We start from the raw sequence: 19,170 nt of genomic DNA, 5'->3' as shown, positions 1-19,170 counted from the left end.
AATACCCTTAATTTAACATGTCGATTTTATTAATTTTAAAACTTATTACAAAATAATTCAGTTGGGTAAGGTGTATGTGTATCGTCAATAATGTGCATGGGACCAAATCTTTTATGATTATCGGAAAGCAGTAATATAAATCTTTTTATATATTTTCCATTTTATTCGGGAAATTTCCTAGCTCGTATGAACAAATAATATAATAATAACTAGTTTAATATTTCGCATAAAAATGATTAAAAATAAATCATATTTGACGAACTACAAAAATTACTACATTAATCACACACCCACCACCGTGAAAAAAATAATTCATACAATTACCACCGGAGATATTATACATTCCGGCGTCCACCGTTTTCCGCCGTCGACGATTCCATGAGAGTAACGAGAAGATCCGCGAAAGCTCCGACGATGAACTTGTGAGCACTTTTCGGGTTCAAATCCAGATAGCACGTGAGTAGCTCGTGCAAGTAATCCCAGTTGGCGCGTACATCGACGAGGTCACGTGCCTCCACCATTTCCTGCATCGATTTCCGGAAGTCAAAGTATGGGTCCGGCGAGATCGTCGGGATCGCAACGCCGCCACCGACGAAACCGTCGGTGGCATCCTCAGGAGTGTAAGAGGTGGAGGCTAGGGAGGAGGTGGATGGGGAGGAGGATTCGATGATGGAATTGGAGCGCCCGGGGGAGGAGAAGAAGAAGCGATTGGAAGCGATGGCGGTGGAGAAATCAGGGGCGGTGATGATTGATGAGTCGTCAGAATCGGAGGCGGGGGGAATGTCATAGAGAGTGTTGAAGTTTTTGATGAGGTTAGATTTGGGATTGTGTAGGGATGGTTCGGAGTGGCGGCGACGATGGTGGTGGCGATGGCGGTGGGGAGGAGGAGGAGGAGGAGATGGTGGTGGTGATTGGGGGCGTTTGATTTTGGTGAAACATAGATTGAGATTCCGTTCAAAGGTGGTCGGCATTGACTGGTTTCCGATCTGGATGAATTTGGAGATTTGGGAGGATTAGCGATGTAGCCGTCGTCAATGCAGAGAGGGAGAGAGACTGGAACTGGATATATGAAAACCCGCTTCTGGATTTTATATAATTATGAGGAGAGAGTGTTAAGGATTCTATATTTGATTTGATACTTATAATTAAATATCTGTGATCCTTCAAAAATAAAACTTTAAACTTGGGTTTTATTTATGAAAAATTACTGTTTTATTTTCAACAGAAAACGATAAATTAAAAATTCATGATTTTTTATGCATTTAGGATTTAGTAGTAACAAACTTTTATCTAGTTGCAAGCTTTTTTTTATTTTTAAATAAAAATAATTTCAACGGTTTATTTCAAAGTGAAAAGTGAAAACTTTTCAATGATTTTTCATGGTTTTTCCGAAAACAAAAAAGCTTCGTTTCTCTACAATATTTCAAAATGAAAACGACTTCATGAGGCGGATAGATTTGGTGAAAAAGCTTCATTTCTTCAATCTGGTGGATAGATCTGTTTTATTTTATTAGGTCAGGATGAGGTGTCACTTTATTTCTTTGTGAGTCAAATTCTTATATGAAGAGGCTACAAAGTTGTATTTGGAAAATAATCATATTTGATCTATTATTGAAGTTCAACAAGGCGGCTATTAAACTATAACTCACGTGTATATATTTACCATGTCAAATATTGTTGTAGATCTCCATCAATATCTTCTGTATATATCTCCTATTAGTTGCACTCTATTGTATTATAAAAAGGATCTTTGTTTACCTGCATATAATATAAAAAAAATACAAGTTCTCCTTCTTCCTCTGTGCTCTCTGTTATCTTTATATGGTATCAGAGCCTCGCTTTGTATAAACCACACCCACAAATTCCCCTTTATCTTCTCCTCCTTCTTCCTCCAAACAACCCTCAGCAATAGGAGACAGAAACTCCTCCTTCAATGTCAATACTATCCTCAAAGACATCACTATTGTCAATTTTCCAACAACCCTAAAATTGACATCCACCAATTATCTTGGATGGAAAACACAAATTGAAGCATTGTTACAAGGGCTTGACCTTTACCGATACATTGATGGTACTCATCCTGCTCCATTACCAACTACTGCCGCCAATGGCATAGTCACTCCTCATCCCAACTACCAAAAGTGGTTCAGACAAGATCGCCTTCTCTTTGGCGCCCTCGTCGGAAGCCTCTCTCCACAGATAGTTCCCTTGATTACAAACGCCTCTTCATCTCTTGAAGCTTGGAAAACCTTAGCTAGCACTTACGCATCTCCTTCGCGTGGTCACATTAAACAACTCCAGTACCGCCTCAAACAAATCAGCACGACTTCCAATCAAACAATTACTGATTATATGCAGAATGTCAAAACTATTGTGGATAAACTTGCCATCCTTGGCAAGAAACTCGATCAAGAAGATCTGATTGATGCTGTCATCAATGGTCTGGACCCCACTACCTACAAACCAGTCCTAGATGCAATCCACGCACGAGACTCCACCATCTCATTCAATGAACTCCATGAAAAACTCATCAATCATGAACTTTCTCTTGCACAACAGACTTCAGCCACAAGAATCCATCAACCTGCCACAATGTTCTATACTCATCAACAACATCAGAAGAAGCAATGGCCCTCACGACAGGATACCACAGTAGGTTTGCTCCCCACTCCAGCCAAACAGACTCCTCAAGCCACAGGACAACGACCCTTCCTGGGTAAATGCCAGTGGTGCCATCATAAAGGACACTCTCTGAGTAACTACTTCACTTTCATAAAGATATTTCCAAATGCATCTGTACCTTCTCCTTCTAGTCGCCCTATGCAGGTCTCAAATGTACAAGCACATCTCATGAATCCCACGTACACACCTGGCACAACAAATTGGCTCTTCGATAGTGGGGCAAGCTTCCACGCCACAAATGACCTCAATAATCTCTCTGTTCATGCCCCATACGATGGAACTGAAGAGCTCGTCATCGGTGATGGTTCGTGTTTACAAATTTCTCATATTGGCTCTCTAATCCTTCATACACCTAATAGTCCTATGATTCTTAAAAATGTTCTATATGTGTCTTCTCTATCTCGTAACATTATATACATATCTCGCTTATGTATTGACAATCACTTTCTAATTGAATTCTACTCTTTTGTTTTTGTCATAAAGGATCTCGCAACCAAACTCCCCCTATTCAAGGGCACAACAATCAAGGGCATGTATGAGCTCAGGACATCCCCATCACCAGTCATTCTCACCATGCAAACAACATCTTCTTCCATGTGGCATCACCGACTAGGCCACCCCCAAAATAAAGTCTTCAAACAATTGTCTTCCCTTCTCTCCTTTAATTATAGTTCAATAGACAATTGTAATTCATGTCAGATAAATAAAAGTCATCGTTTTCCATTTCATAATTCCTCTTTGTCATCTATCAAACCTTTAGAATTAATTTATTTGGATGTGTGGTGCTCTCCAGTAGAATCTTATGGCCACTATAAATATTATATCATCTTTTTTGATCACTTCACAAAGTATACATGGCTTTACCCCATGAAAAAGAAATCTGACTCCCTAAATATTTTCACTTGCTTCAAATCTCTTGTTGAAAATTATTTTCAAACAAAAATAAAGCAATTATTCTCTGATAATGGCAGAGAATATCTGAAACTTGCCACCCATCTAGCCTCCCATGGTATCTCTCACCTTACATCTCCTCCACACACTCCTCAACACAACGGATATGCTGAACGCCGGCATCGACACATTGTCGAAACCGGCCTCGCTCTTCTCTCTCACTCCCAAATCCCAGTCACTTTCTGGCCCTTTTCATTCACCACCGCAGATGCCCACTTCTACACTCAATAACCTATCCCCATTTCATTGTCTCTTCCAAACAGAACCCAACTATTCCAAACTCAGAAGTTTTGGTTGCTTATGTTATCCATGGCTTAGACCATACTCTCCACACAAGCTACACCCTCGTTCCACCCCCTGTGTCTTTGTTGGTTACTCTCCAACACAAAGTTCTTATTATGCCTTTGATCCTACCTCCCAAAAACTATACACATCACGACATGTTGTTTTTGTTGAACATGAATTTCCATTTAACAAACTCACAACCCCAATTACAGATACACCCATTGTTAATCTTGATCATTGGGTGCCCTTATCCATTCCACTAAATTATGATACAACACCATCAGCACCTACTCAGCCACTACCTAACATACCACATCCTCAACCAGATATACCACCACCACCACCACCACATAACTCTCCTCCTCCCTCCCCTCCACCGTCACCTCCCCCCTCCTCCTCCTTCATTTAGAATAACCACAAGACCAAACCCAAAACCCAACACAAAATATTTCAACTCCAATTTTCATCTTTATACAGCTTCTTCGGAATATCCTTCAGAACCTTCTTCCATTTCCCAAGCACTCAAATATCCTTCCTGGCGCAATTCCATGCAAGAAGAATTTAATGCATTAGAACGAAATTGCACATGGTCTTTACTACCTTCCTCCCAAGCTAAAAATCTTGTTGGTTGCAAATGGATCTACAGAACAAAATACAAACCCGATGGTTCCATTGATCACTTAAAAGCTAGACTTGTCGCAAAAGGATTCAACCAACGTCCTGGCATTGATTATAGAGAAACTTTTAGCCCTGTCCTTAAACCAGCTACCTTACGTCTTATCCTCTCTCTTGCTATGTCCCACAACTGGTCTTTAAGACAACTGGACATAAATAATGCTTTTCTGCAAGGACATCTTCATGAAGATGTCTACATATCTCAACCTCCTGGCTTCGTGAATCCCTCATTTCCCAACCATTTATGTAAGCTTCACAAGCTCTTTATGGCCTACGACATGCATCACGAGCATGGTATGATGAACTCAGAACACACCTTACTTCTCTTGGTTTCAAATCCACTATCTCAGACTCCTCTCTTTTCCTTCTTAAAAACAAATCTTCTTTTATCCTAATTCTTGTTTATGTTGATGACATTATTGTCACAAGTCCTTCACCCACCCACCTCTCAAACTTTATCACGAATCTTGCTACCAAATTCTCTCTTAAAGACCTTGGACCACTTTCCTACTTCCTAGGTGTTGAAGTTCTTCCACATCCCTCTGGCATCCTCTTATCTCAACAAAAATACAGTATAGATATCCTCACGAGAGCAAAAATGAGTGATTGTAACCCCCTTTCAACACCGATGACCAACACCGAACCGCTGCGTCTAGCAGGCGGCACACCACTACCCTCAGCCACTGATTACAGAGCACTGGTTGGAGCACTACAATATTTATCTATCACAAGACCAGACATATCCTTTGCAGTAAATCGTCTATCCCATTTCATGCATGCACCAACATCACTTCACTGGATAGCCCTCAAACGATTACTCAGATACTTACATGGAACTTTGTATCATGGCATTCTCCTACGTAAACATTCACCACTCCCACTTCATGCTTTTACTGATGTTGTTGGGCAGGTGATAAAGATAATTACAAAAGTACTTCAGGGTACATTATTTACCTTGGTTCAAATCCAGTTTCGTGGAGCTCCAAACGCCAAAGCACTCTTGCTAGAAGTTCAACAGAGGTAGAATTTCGAGCTGTAGCATCCACAACCACTGAAGTCCAATGGCTTACATCCTTACCCAGTGAACTCGGTTTCTTTTCTGCTACAACACCCACAATTTACTGTGATAATTTGAGTGCAACATCGTATTCTGCAAATCCAGTTTTTCACTCAAGAATGAAACATCTTGCTTTAGATTTTCACTTTGTCTGGGAAAAGGTTCAACAAGGATCTCTTCGTGTTCAACACATTGCAGGCGATGATCAATTAGCGGACACCCTCACCAAACCATTTCCTACCTCACGAATTCACTACCTTCTTTCCAAGATTGGACTCATCTCCGGATCGTCCATCTTATGAGGGCATATTAAACTATAACTCACGTGTATATATTTACCCTGTCAAATATTGTTGTAGATCTCCATCAATATCTTCCATATATATCTCCTATTACTTGCACTCTAATGTATTATAGAAAGGATCTTTGTTTACCTGCATATAATATAAAAAAAATACAAGTTCTCCTTCTTCCTCTGTGCTCTCTGTTATCTTTATAGCGACCCTTTGAGACCACATCTTTTTGCTCTTGTATTGCATCCACTTGTATATCAGATTAGAGACAATTAGAGATGCATAAAACCTGAATCCAATCCAATATGATCTGATTTCGCTTACGTCATCAAAAATCCGATCTGGTTCCAACCAAAATCCGAATCCGATTTGAAACCGGTTTAAACCGATTTTAGTGAGTTTTAAGTGGATTTTGGGGCAGATTTGGATCCGGTTTTTAGCAAATCTGGTTTACCATCCAATATCAAATCCGATTTGGAATGTAGGTTTACGATCCGACTGAAAATCCGGTTTTAAATCTGATCCGATCCGGTTTTGTCAAAACTGGTTGTGACCCAATTCCGATTTCAGATTGGATCCAATTTTGAATAGTGAAAGCGGTTTTTGTGTGCATCTCTAAATAGAATTGCAAGCTTCTTCTTCATGCTTGGTATCTTGATGATGAGACCGTCATTAGAGATTCAAAGGAGGTGGCTAGAGTATGGGACATCATTAGGGTGGCAGGCACATGATTGGGTCTTGAACCGAATATCAATGAAACTGAGCTCTTTTTGGCCTTCATGCGATGGTAGGAAGCTTCATGTAGATTTATTCCCTGCTGATATGGGTCGCCGTTATTAGGGGTGAAGTTTCTTTAGGGAGCTGTTAGTAGAGATACGAGTTTTATTAGCAAGTTAGCCATGAAGAGGGCTGCCAAGGATGTTGATTTGATGCATCTTCTACCACAATTACATGACCCTCAAAGTGAGCTCTTTTTGCTTCGATCTTGCATGATCATCACCAAACCTTTCTTTGGAACGAGGACGTGCCAACCCGTTTACATGGAGGAGGCTGCTTTGTGTTTTGATAAAGGGTTACGAGGGTCGATTGAGACCATTGTGGTTTGTAGGCGTCCTTTCTTTGGGGACATTCATTGGCGACCTGCTTCATTACCAATTAGGTTTAGTGATTTAGGGTTGTAATCAGTGATGGAGGCTTCCTCCTATGCTTTTGTGACCTCACAAGCTCAATTGTGGGTGTTACAAAGACGACATCTTATGAGATAGCGGTATATGTGGTATGGATTTAGATTATGTTTGTGCTTTGGCCTGTCTTTGTGATACGATTCCAGGCTTTGACTTCAGCGGTTTCACTAATAAGGACACCACCCCTCCAAAACCCAACATTCATTGGCGAGTGACCTTTTTAGTAAAATTATCCAAGACATGAAAGTTCAATTCGACATAAAGCTTAGGCAAGTAGTTTTTTAGTGCCAAAGGGCCCCGCGTGCTGTTTTTCTTATGACTATTCCTATTGACATGCTTGGCCATCATATGTCACCAGTGGAGTATCGTTTCATCCTCAAGCACCTTATGATCCCTTTATTTCTGGCTGATAAGACATGTTATGTTTGTCTCAAGGCATGCTTGGAATCCTTGGGAGAGCATGTAGTTCATTATAGAGAGCTCTTATGTTTTAAGTACAAACATAAGCTAGTTAGGGATGTTCTTTTTGACATATTTAGGCTCGCCGAGGTTTCTGCCAAGAAAAAGGCACCCATGAACTTTCTGATTGACCCATTGGAAGGAAGATCAAAACTTAGACCAGCTGATGTTTTAGTAATTAGATGGGATAGATAGAAGCATGCATGCATGGATCTAACAAGGGTTTCCCCTCTTGTGGACTTGGAGAGTAGGGTTTTCCCCGTGGGGCAAGCTGCTTTAAAAGTTGCATCATGCAAATTGGCAGAACATGAGAAAGCGTGCATGGAAAATCAAGACATGTTTATACCTTTTACATTTGATACTTTCGGTTTCTTTGTGTCGGATGTTGTGGAGCTCCACAATAGAGTCCAAAGGGTCATGCATAATAATGTTATGTTCCCAAGATCTATGGATGATGTTGTTAAAATAATTACTTTTGCTGTAACACCTATGTTTCTAGGCTAGGCATTAATGATGATGTAATAGTCTAGGTTAACCTTTATAACTCATTTTGAAATAATAGAAATGTATTATTTGAGTATTATGTGTTTTATGCTTAATTGTGTGGCTTAAATAAATTAAGAATAAACATAAGCGTAATAATAAAATATTAGATAAGGCCAATATCTATGAAGGAAGTTGCAGTGGTTGTGACAAGGGTTCTGGATATATAAAGAATGCCTGAAACGACCCAAAATACGAACCAGAATTTTTTGTTTTAATATTACTAAAAATCACATCATCGAATGTCATATATAATAAGAACCATGTAATGAGTACTCAAAAGTCATAGTAACTATGTCAAAATAAAATTGTTTCAATCATAACAAAATATTTGAATAAAACTCCCAAGATAAGACTGAAGCTGTGGTGGGTGCGATGCCATCAACCCGAGCTCTTCCCTTTGCTAGCGGAAGTACCTGAAACCCAAAACTGAAACTATAAGCACAAAGCTTAGTGAGCTCCCCCAAACTACCACATACCATACAACAACATATAAACACATATTGGGCCTTGCCCACTGCATTAGACCGAAGTCCAAAAACTGCATCGGACCAGAGTCCGGAACTAACTAGGGTCTTGCCCTCTGCATCAGACCAAAGTCCAGAAACTGCATCGGACCGAAGTACGGAACTAACCAGGGCCTTGCCCTCTACATCAGACCGAAGTCCGGAAACTGACTGAGCATAGCATAGCATAATCATAACTACTAGCATAAACACATATACTGCATACTGCATCGGACCAAAGTCCGGAACACATAACACAAAGACATGCTTGAATCACAAAGACATCAAGCACACTGAACTACTGCATCGGACCGATGTCCGGAACTACTGCTAACTAGACGGGTCGGCATTGTGGTCGTAGACCCGTTCCTACTGGAAGGAAACTCACCTTGTAACACTGGCTGCTGAGATGCTAAATCTGGAACTGGCTGACTGCTGCTCCGAAACTCCCCGGCTACAATCCCATAAACACTAAATCAGATACTGATAACTGATCTCAGGGTAAAATGACTATTTACCCCTGGTCAAGTCAACTTCCCAGTCAAAGTCAACTTCCAGTTGACCGGACTCGCCGAGTTGGGCCGCCAACTCGCCGAGTCCCTCTCATCTATTCTAATACTCTACCCGCTTCTACTCGTCGAGTTTGGTAAAGACTCGACGGGTTCTTCTTCGATACTAACATCGAGTCTAACTTCATCCGACTCGCCGATTCGTATGAACAACTCGTCGAGTTCTCCTTCATCATATGAACACGTCCAGTCGGTGACGCGCCGAGTCATATGAACAACTCGTCGAGTCTATTCTTGAGCATGAATCAACTCGCCGAGTCCTAAGAACAACTCGTCAAGTCTCATGCATGCTAATACTATACAATCGATTCTAGTCGATTTCAGTGCTTCCAAATCATAGATCTGAGCTTCTAGGACTGGTTTTACACGTAAAGTTTCCAACTTTACGTGCATACACAAGAGAATGAGGCAAAAATACCAAAATCATCAAATACTAAGCACGTAGGGTTTGGAACAAGGCCATGTTTGCATAAAGGTGGCTATATTGAGTTCCTGGAGTTCAATAACGTCTAGATCTAAGGTTTGCATCCAAAAGAGAGTCCATATCTCGAGTTTGAATCATATAAGGATCCAAAAGAGACATAACAAGCATAAAAGAGGGTTTAATGGAGGAATACACAAGGTAAAAACTTTATTACCTGAATGAGAAACAGATGGAAGCTAACTCTTGGATCTCCTTTCTCTTCTATGGACCTTCTTTCGTTCCTTCTCTTCCAAAGCTTCCAAACTAGCACAAACACACTCAAGCTCAATAATGGGGGCTAGGGTTTACAAGGGAAATGCTCTAAAGGTGCTGGAGGCTGGGGTGGGAGGCTATAATGACGTTTAAATAGAGTACAAACCCTGGGATTTAGGGTTTCATCCAGACAGGTAGACTCGCCGAGTCCCAACATATGGACTCGCCGAGTAGCCAACTTAAATCGTGTGCAAGTCCCGAATCTACTCGACGAGTTGGGCTTCTGACTCGTCGAGTTCCTCTTAAGGAAGGAAAATACTTATGTTAAAATCACATACCAGAAATGGGGCGTTACAATGCCAAAATCCGATTTATAATGAAGGAGTTATGACTTGTCGAAGTTTCGCGACAGAACCGGTACGACACTGCATGACGTAAATAGTTAGTTTACGATAAAGCGATATTTAGCCTTGGTGATCTAACTGAAAGTCGTAGAATACGTTAAACCGAGAGCGTACATAAGAAGAACGTCTAAATGTAACTTCGTATGAGGAAGTTATGATTTTTCGAAGTTTCGACTTAGCGGTATGCAGCCCAAAGTTCGAATATGAGATCAAGTGATTTCTAGCGGAAACAATCTAAACGAGAATCTAAGATCTCGTCAATAGTAATGCAACGGTAAAAAGACAGACGAAATGGAGCTCGTATGCGAAAGATATGAATTTCTGATGTTCGGGGCACGAACTTTCACCTGTGCCAAAGCTCACATGTAACGCCCGTAGATCCGAGCTTGTCAATTAAGAGATAATAGGAGTCAAAAATGACTTTTTGGCAAAAGATTATTTCAAATAAATAATCTTAACCAAGTTGTAGAATATGTCACAAGGTTTCCGTACATATAAAGAACGCCGAAATCCGAGTTATAACGAAGAAGTTATGACCCGTCGAAGTTTCGCGACGGAACCGGCACGACACCGGGAAGCGTAAATAGTGAATTTATGATAGAGCAATATTTAGCCTTAGCAATCTAAACGAAAGTCGTAGTGTTCATTAAACCGAGAGCCTCCATAAAAAGAACGCCCAAATCTGACTTCGTATGAGGAAGTTATGATTTTCGAAGTTTCGGCTTAGCAGTGTACAACCCGAAATTCGAATATTAGATCGAGCGGTTTTTGGATGACACAACCTAAACAAGAATCAAATATCTCATTAATAGTAGCGTAACAATAAAAAGAAAGACGGAAACAGACGTCGGATGAAGAAGTTATGAATTTTTAACGGACCAATCGTGTCCCGGCATGTTAAAAATATAACTTTTAAAAATAATTCAAAATTAGCCGACGGAGTCTAAACGAAAGTTGTATAGTACGTTCCCGCCTTCGCGTGGATATATAGAACGTAAAAAATGGAGCTCGTACGCGAGAGTTACGAATTTTTAAAGGTTGCACTCGAATTTGCGAAACCTGATGCGATGATGATGACGTGGCCGATTTCCAGCCGTCCGACGGTGATGACAGAACTCGCTTCGGATGGAGACATGTAGCCCTTGCTACGCCGAGCGTCCGAACTTGGAACGCGCCGCGTACGAGAAGCTCTTCCCCGGCCCAACTTCGCCCACGTTGCACCTCCGAGACCTCGCCACGTGTCTTGCAAGCTGCTGATCTTATCCACGAACGCGTCGTGTACTTCGGTCCTACGCCCCGCGTAGCGAGGCCTCTCGGCCTATAAAAGGGAACCGAGGGCAGCCTCATTCTTCACCCATTTTTCACTTCTCTCTCTAAAAACTTTCTCTCTCTAAGTGCCCTAACCCCCCCTAAACCCTAGGGAATCCCCTAGCACCCGAAGGAAGCCCCGAGACTCCCGGAGTCCCGAGAAAAAGGGTCTTTCGCTTCAGAAACGCTGCTCCAAACGAAGCCCGATTTTCTTTTTTAATCCGCTGCAAGTGAGCTACACCTATGAAAATTTTAATATAGCTTTCAAATAATTATAGTAATGTTATTAGGTCCTTAAAATAATTATTTGGGCTATTATTATGAGTTATATAGAGTGTTGTTTAACTCTTATATAATAATAATAATAGCTAGACTGTTAATTAGTCGCGGTTGACGTTAGACTAAACCCTAGTGGTATTGATACTAGGTTTTGTCGAGGGAAAATTATTTTGAGATAACGAAGCGCTGTTTAAGTGCAGAGTCACCACCTTTCAGGTGAGTGCATAATTACTTTCATCTTACACATAGATATGAAATATTTTATATAAATTACATGCTATGTGTGCATATTATCTGAATACTTGCTGTCTATGCTGGATGAACGATTTTATACATGTTTTAAATGATTTAAACTGTATATGTATTTTATATCTACGATAATGTTGGGGTAAAACATGGGTAGATGCAATAGATGGAATATGAGTTGGATGATGAGTTGAGAGGTGTTATATACCACAAGGTGAGGGTGAGAGGTGGATGATGTGAGAAGCCTTTTCCCAAACGATGGCCCCGTCATTCAGCAGAGTATGGATGACAACCACGGACTATTCTAGACAGTCCAGTGGAACACTAGCAGTCTCGCACCCTGTAAGTGGTTTGAACGATGTGTTCACCCGGTGTACTCCAAACCTTGGTGATCATACAAACTTGATGCCTAAACCTTGGCGATCATGTAGACTTGATGCCTAAACCTTGGTGATCATGCAGACTTGATGCTTAAACCCTGACGCTTATGCATACTTAGTGCCCGTTGTGTAAACCGTAGCAACGATGGACTTCATGCCGATTCCTTAGGATGATCCTTAGGAATGAATGAACGAGGGATAACTGATTCTTAGGGTAGATCCTTAAGAGTAAAGAAGATAATGGGGATGGGTAATTGGGTTGATTACTTGATTGTTTAAACATAATAATTATATTATTGTGGGTTGAAAACCCTATGTACTCACTAGGTTTTCCCAACCTGACCCACTCAGTTTATTTATATCACATGTGTTGTTATGATGTCACATTACACTGAGAGATTGAGGATGTGTAAATCACTAGTGATAATGAATGTAAGTTCTCTTTATGCTTATGTTTCTGTATTGACAATGACATCCCAAATGTTTTAAAATGAATAAAACTACTTTTCTTCGGAAATGCTTTGATAACGTATTTATCATGTTTTACTGGGAACAAATTCCGCAATATTTTTATTAAAAGATACACTCTGATTTTTATAAAGAATAAACAAAATCGATCTTTTCTGGCTTAGAAAATAGGGATGTCACAGTTGGTATCAAAGCATTAGTTTAAGCGAACTAGGAATATGGATTTATTTCTAGACTTAAACTTAGAATGTTAAGCAATGATTGTGAGGAGTGTGTCTAATAGATTTAGGTAATACACCTGAATAGACACACATACTAGCTTATTTTAGAAATGATGCCTAAATTGCTTTTACGTGCTAAATGATTTGTTATGCTTTATGCTATCGTTTGATCGAATCTATGGTCTGTTGCCGACCGGGTCTGGAAACCTTATGTGTTTAGGATTCTAAACATACGAATACGATATTAGAACTAGCATATAAACGTTTCAGAGTGATAAGGATGATTTAAAACGTCAATCCTATATTAAGATCTAGATTCACCTTATTCGGTGTATAGATCAAAATGGAAAGAACCCGCAGTGGAGCTGGGAATGCAAATAGGAATAGGAATCAACCCCCGGTGATTCAGCAAATACGTATTGTAGTAGAAGATGTACCCGAGCGAATCACCATGGCTGGAGTACAAGCCATGATTCGGGCTATGTTAGTTGAACAATGGGAAGAAATGAGGCGGATGTTGAATAGGGACGAAGCTACCATACCCGTTGAGCAACCGGAGCTGATTCCCGAGCAATTGGAGGAAGGGAACTATAGCCGCCAAGTGAGTCAAGTTGGGACTCAAGGAGAACGAAGGAATGGCCTGGCAAAGGGAAACGACAAGGATGGGCGAATGTATAAGAATTTGTTGGGTGCCAAGCCACCAAGTCTTTCTGGAAGCCCGAAGCCGGTTGAGATTATGGATTGGATCTCCGAGATGGAGATGGTGTTTGAAAGCTGCAGCTATAGTGAGAAACAGAAGACTGTCTTCGCAGTAAGACAGCTGAAAACTGGAGTCTTGAGCTGGTGGAAGCTATTGGCAGATACGATGCCACGAGGAGAAGCCCTAAGGATGTCATGGGAAGAGTTCTTGGAATAGTTGAAAATGCAGTACTGCTCAGACATAGATCTGATAGACCTAAACAACGAGTTTCAGAACCTGAAGAAAGGGAAGATGAGTGTTGATGAGTATGCCACCGCATTCATCGAGAGGATGAAGCTATTTCCCTACTTGGTTCCTACCGAACTCTCCAAGATTGATAGGTTTGCTAACGGAATGTCCACAGACTTCGACCCAATGGTCAAAATGGCATCTACCTTGAAAACAGCTGTTAGAGCAGCTAAGAATGTAGAGACCCAGATAAGAGAAAGGGGTCTAGAAAAAGACAAGGCAGGAGAAAAAAAGGAAGCATGAAGAATCTTCAAAATCCAACAAAGAAAGGAAATTCTCAAAGACTGAAGAAGGAGGAGGAGGTGAAGCCAAGTGGTGTGATAAGTGTAAAAAGAAGCACTTCGGGAAATGTAGCGAGGAGGTGACTTGCTACAAATGTGGAAAGATTGGGCATTACGCCAGCAAGTGTGCGTCCAATAAGAAGGTGTGCTATGGATGTAATAAAGAAGGGCATATTTCTAGGGACTGCCCAAAGAAAAATGAGGCAGCAAGACCAAACACGCCACCAAGGCCAAGGGCATTCCACATGATCCTTAACGAAGCAGAAAACAACGCGAGGAACCAAGGATGAGGAATTCATACCCGAAGATCGAGTTATGAGGTAGCCAAAGAGATAGAACCATATGATGTAGCCTATTAGAGGCATAGTCTAGGGTGAACTTGAACACCTATGTAATCGTTTCAAGAAATAATAAAGAGTTCGTTTTGTTATCTGATGTGTTAAACTGTTATGTGATTTTCTTGTATGATGACTTAGAAAACTGCAAGACAATACTTGGGACGAGTATAAGTAGGTGTGAAAGGTAGTAGATGCATATACTACCGGAAGCACAAGACTCACGCTTGGATCAAGGAAAGTCACAAGGTTACCAAGAAGCTAGTAATTGATACTGTATTATTCAAATACGTCGTTACTATCGTTTCAGTAATGACTAAGAAGATTGTTGTTATTCCGACCCTAGTGGTCATATCGGATTGAGTACAACTACGATGAGTATGTTACGTGGTTCAGAGAACCAAGTTTGACGTAGCATCTGACTTAAGCTAGAAGATTGAAGTGAAAGATAATCGAAGCGATCAATAGAAGTATCACGCTCGTTGTTAAAGGAGTTGATAGCTAAAAGTGCTACATGTTGAGATGTGATTGTAATACATTAGAACATGAAGGAAGGTATATTCCATTCTTGAATTTGAATCTAAGATACCTGAGTCTAAACAAGCATCACATGATGATAGGTCATAATTAGGAGTCTAACCTGAGATAGAGAGCAAGTGCACGATCGAGTACTACTTGCAGTCAATAAGTCTAAGAGATAGACTCGAAGGAACATAGAAGTTACGATTATTACCTAGGATGAAGAGTTAACGTATGGAATCATTATACAATCCATGTTTCGTTGATGATTCCAAGACGTAATCATCCTAAGGGGAGATAATTGTAACGCCCGTAGATCCGGGCTAGTCAATTAAGAGATAATAGGGGTCGAAAATAACTTTTTGACAACAAATTATTTCGAATAAATAATCTTAACGAAGTTGTAGAATATGTCACAAGGTTTCCGTACATATAAAGAACGCCGAAATCTGAGTTATAACGAAGAAGTTATGACCCGTCGAAGTTTCGCGACGGAACCGACACGACACCGGGAAGCGTAAATAGTGAATTTACGATAGAGCGATATTTAGCCTTAGCAATCTAAACAAAAGTCGCAGTGTTTGTTAAACCGAGAGCATCCATAAAAAGAACACCCAAATCTGACTTCGTATGAGGAAGTTATGATTTTTTGAAGTTTCGGCTTAGCAGTGTACAACCCGAAATTCAAATATTAGATCGAGCGGTTTTTGGCCGACACAACCTAAACGAGAATCAAAGATCTCATTAATAGTAGCGTAACGATAATCAGACAGACGGAAACGAACTTCGGATGAAGAAGTTATGAATTTTTAACGGACCAATCGTGTCCCGGCTTAAAAATACAACTTTTAAAAATAAATCAAAATTAGCCGACAGAGTCTAAACGAAAGTTGTAGAGTATGTTCCCGCCTTTGTGTGGATATAAAGAACGTCAAAAACGGAGCTCGTACGCGAGATTTACGAATTTTTAAAGGTTTCACTCGAATTTGCGAAGCCCGATGCGATGATGATGACGTGGCCGATTTCCAGCCGTCCGATGCTGATGACAGAACTCTCTTTGGATTGAGACACGTAGCCCTCGCTACGCCCAGCGTCCTAACTCGGTACACGCCGCGTACGAGAAGCTCTTCCTCGGCCCAGCTTCGCCCACGTTGCACCTCCAAGACCTCGCCATGTGTCTTCCCAGCTGCTGATCTTATCCACGAACGCGTCGCGTACTTCGGTCCTACGCCCCGCGTAGCGAGGCCTCTCGGCCTATAAAAGGGAACCGAGGGCAGCCTCATTCTTCACCCATTTTCCACTTCTCTCTCTAAAAACTTTCTCTCTCTAAGTGCCCTAACCCCCCTAAACCCTAGGGAATCCCCCTAGCAGCCGAAGGAAGCCCCGAGACTCCCGGAGTCCCGAGAAAAAGGGTCTTTCGGTTCGGAAACGCAGCTCCAAATGAAGTCCGGTTTTCTTTAAAATCCGCTATAAGTGAGCTACGCCTATGGAAAATTTAATATAGCTTTCAAATAATTATAGTAATTGTATTAGGTCCTTAAAATAATTATTTGACCTATTATTATGAGTTATATAGAGTGTTGTTTAACGTTTATATAATAATAATAATAATAGCTAGACTATTAATTAGTCGAGGTTAACGTTAGACTAAATCCTAGTGGTATTGATACTAGGTTTTGTCAAGGGAAAATTTTTTTGAGATAACGAAGCGCTGTTCAAGTGCAGAGTCACCACCTTTCAGGTGAATGCATAGTTACTTTCATCTTACACATAGATATGAAATATTTTATATAAATTACGTGCTATGTGTGCATAGTATCTGAATACTTGCTGTGTAAAATCCACAAATTTTACACCAAATTTAAAAATTTTCAATCATAAATAAAACCCCAATAGTATTGTTTACAAAATGTTTTCAAATCATTATTCAATCAGAGTGTCCCAAAAGTCAGATCATAAGGATGAGGAGCGGTACAGTCACGCCTTCGCCTTGCCATGATCTCCCGAATTACCTGAAACAATAAATGTAAACTGTAAGCCCGAGGGCTTAGTGAGCTACCCCCAAAATACCAATACCACACTGATAATATCATATCAGTAATAATCAATCAATCAATATGCATACTGGGCCATCGGCCTAACTAGACCGCCCTACAGGGCCTACAGTCTAACTGAAACTATACCGAGCCTTCGACATGAATGGGCTGCGACGTGGGCCTACAGTCTCCCCGGACCGCTCATAGGGTATGTTGGCCTTCAGCACAAAGCAGGACCGCCTCAACCCAACCAACAAGCAAGTAATCATGTGCGCATAACTAACATATACTGGCATATACAGACATCAAATATATTTATCTTACGGATCATCAATCATAACAATCTCTCATGACTAGAGCACAGGCCCAACAGGCCACTAACATACCAATCCCTAAGGATCACAAAACATAACATACTGTCTATCCTGATTTCGATCAATCAGATCATAATCGCATATATCATATCATAACCATAACAACTACAAGGCCGGCCTTGGTGCCTTAGACCCCTTTGATACAGTGAGGATAACTCACCTCACAGATGTCGACTCGGTAGATAAATCCCAACTCTCGGATCACTTGCCAAAGACTCCACCACCTATTACCATAGTACGAATATACTCGTAAGTCCTCAACCTCACAAGGTACTCCATAAACCAGCTAGACAACCCCTGGTCAAAGTCAAAATCCTCAGTCAAGGTCAATAGTCAATGTTGACCCTAACTCGCCGAGTACCCTCGGCTACTCACCGAGTTCCTTGAAGTTCTTTCCCACTCGCCGAGTTACCGGGGTGACTCGTCGAGTTCCTACGATTTTCGATCGAAACCCTAAGACCACCCGTCGAGTTTCCTTCCGGCAACACGACGGATACACACGTATTCATAACTTGGAGAAAACTCATCCGACTCGCCGAGTTGTTGATACAACTCGTCGAGTCTATAGCAATCTTCATCGGACTCGCCGAGTTGTTCATCCAAATCGTCGAGTTCATGGCCATCTTCATGTCACTCGCCGAGTCAACCTTGTGACTCGGCGAGTTCTTTCAGTCCTTAAGCCATATAGACTCATTTAAGCCATGCAATGGCTCCAAATTACAGAGCCAAGCTTCTAGGGCATGCTTTTCACGTAAAGTTGCAGACTTTACGTGCATGAATGACTAAAAAGGCTCTTAATGCCAAATCTAAGTTCTTAATGGGGTTTCATGCACAAGGAGGGCCTCATCCATGACCAAAACAGAAACTTTATGATTCTATAACTTGAGAAGGGTCCAGATTTGAAGTTACAACTTCAGATCTAGCCCATAGCTCACCAAATTGACTCTAAAAATCCATAAAACCCTAAAACCCAACCACAAAGAGATCTAGAAGAGAAGGGGAGTAAAGATTGCAACTGGATACCTCCAAAAGATGCTAGCTGAGGTAAGTTCTAATTCCCACACCTTCCTTGCTTCAACCCCTTTTGCTCTCCAAGCTTTTCTCTCCTAGCCAACCTTCTTTCCAAGGCTTAAAACACACCAAAAAGAGTACCACACGAATTAGGGTTTTACTGAGCTCTCATAGACTGTAAAGAGGCCAAATGAGGCTTAGGCCTCCTTAAATAGGGTGCAAAACCCCGAGATTTAGGGTTTCCTCTGCTAGCTCCTACTCGTCGAGTCCTTCCCTGGACTTGGAGAGTAGATCACTAAACACACGGTCCCACCCCGCTGCTCCTCGACGAGTAGGGCAACCAACTCGTCGAGTAAGACTTAAAACCAAAGAACCTTTTATTGAAATCCATACCTGAGAATCGGGGCGTTACATGCTGTCTATGCTGGATGAACGATTTT

At 41.1% G+C, this 19,170-nt stretch overlaps 1 protein-coding gene across 1 annotated transcript; it reads right to left on the bottom strand.

Annotated features, from left to right (window-relative positions):
- Positions 1 to 200: 200 nt before the first annotated feature.
- LOC145055639 (transcription repressor OFP16-like) lies at positions 201 to 1,114 on the bottom strand. The gene has a single exon (XM_079004004.1). It carries the CDS (start codon positions 969 to 971, stop codon positions 336 to 338), a length of 636 nt encoding a protein of 211 aa, XP_078860130.1. The 5' UTR covers positions 972 to 1,114; the 3' UTR covers positions 201 to 335.
- Between the last annotated feature and the right edge of the window lie 18,056 nt (positions 1,115 to 19,170).

This window comes from Lactuca serriola, chromosome 5 (assembly GCF_051521515.1).
Source record: "Lactuca serriola cultivar US96UC23 chromosome 5, Lser_US96UC23_V15, whole genome shotgun sequence".
NCBI lineage: Eukaryota > Viridiplantae > Streptophyta > Magnoliopsida > Asterales > Asteraceae > Lactuca > Lactuca serriola.
Note: the sequence above shows the minus strand (reverse complement) of the source record. Positions and strands in the feature narration are given on the sequence as shown.

What these genes read in the sequence shown, in the direction of transcription:
- LOC145055639 (XM_079004004.1), bottom strand. Translation starts at nt 971, where the DNA reads ATGCCGACCACCTTTGAACGGAATCTCAATCTATGTTTCACCAAAATC.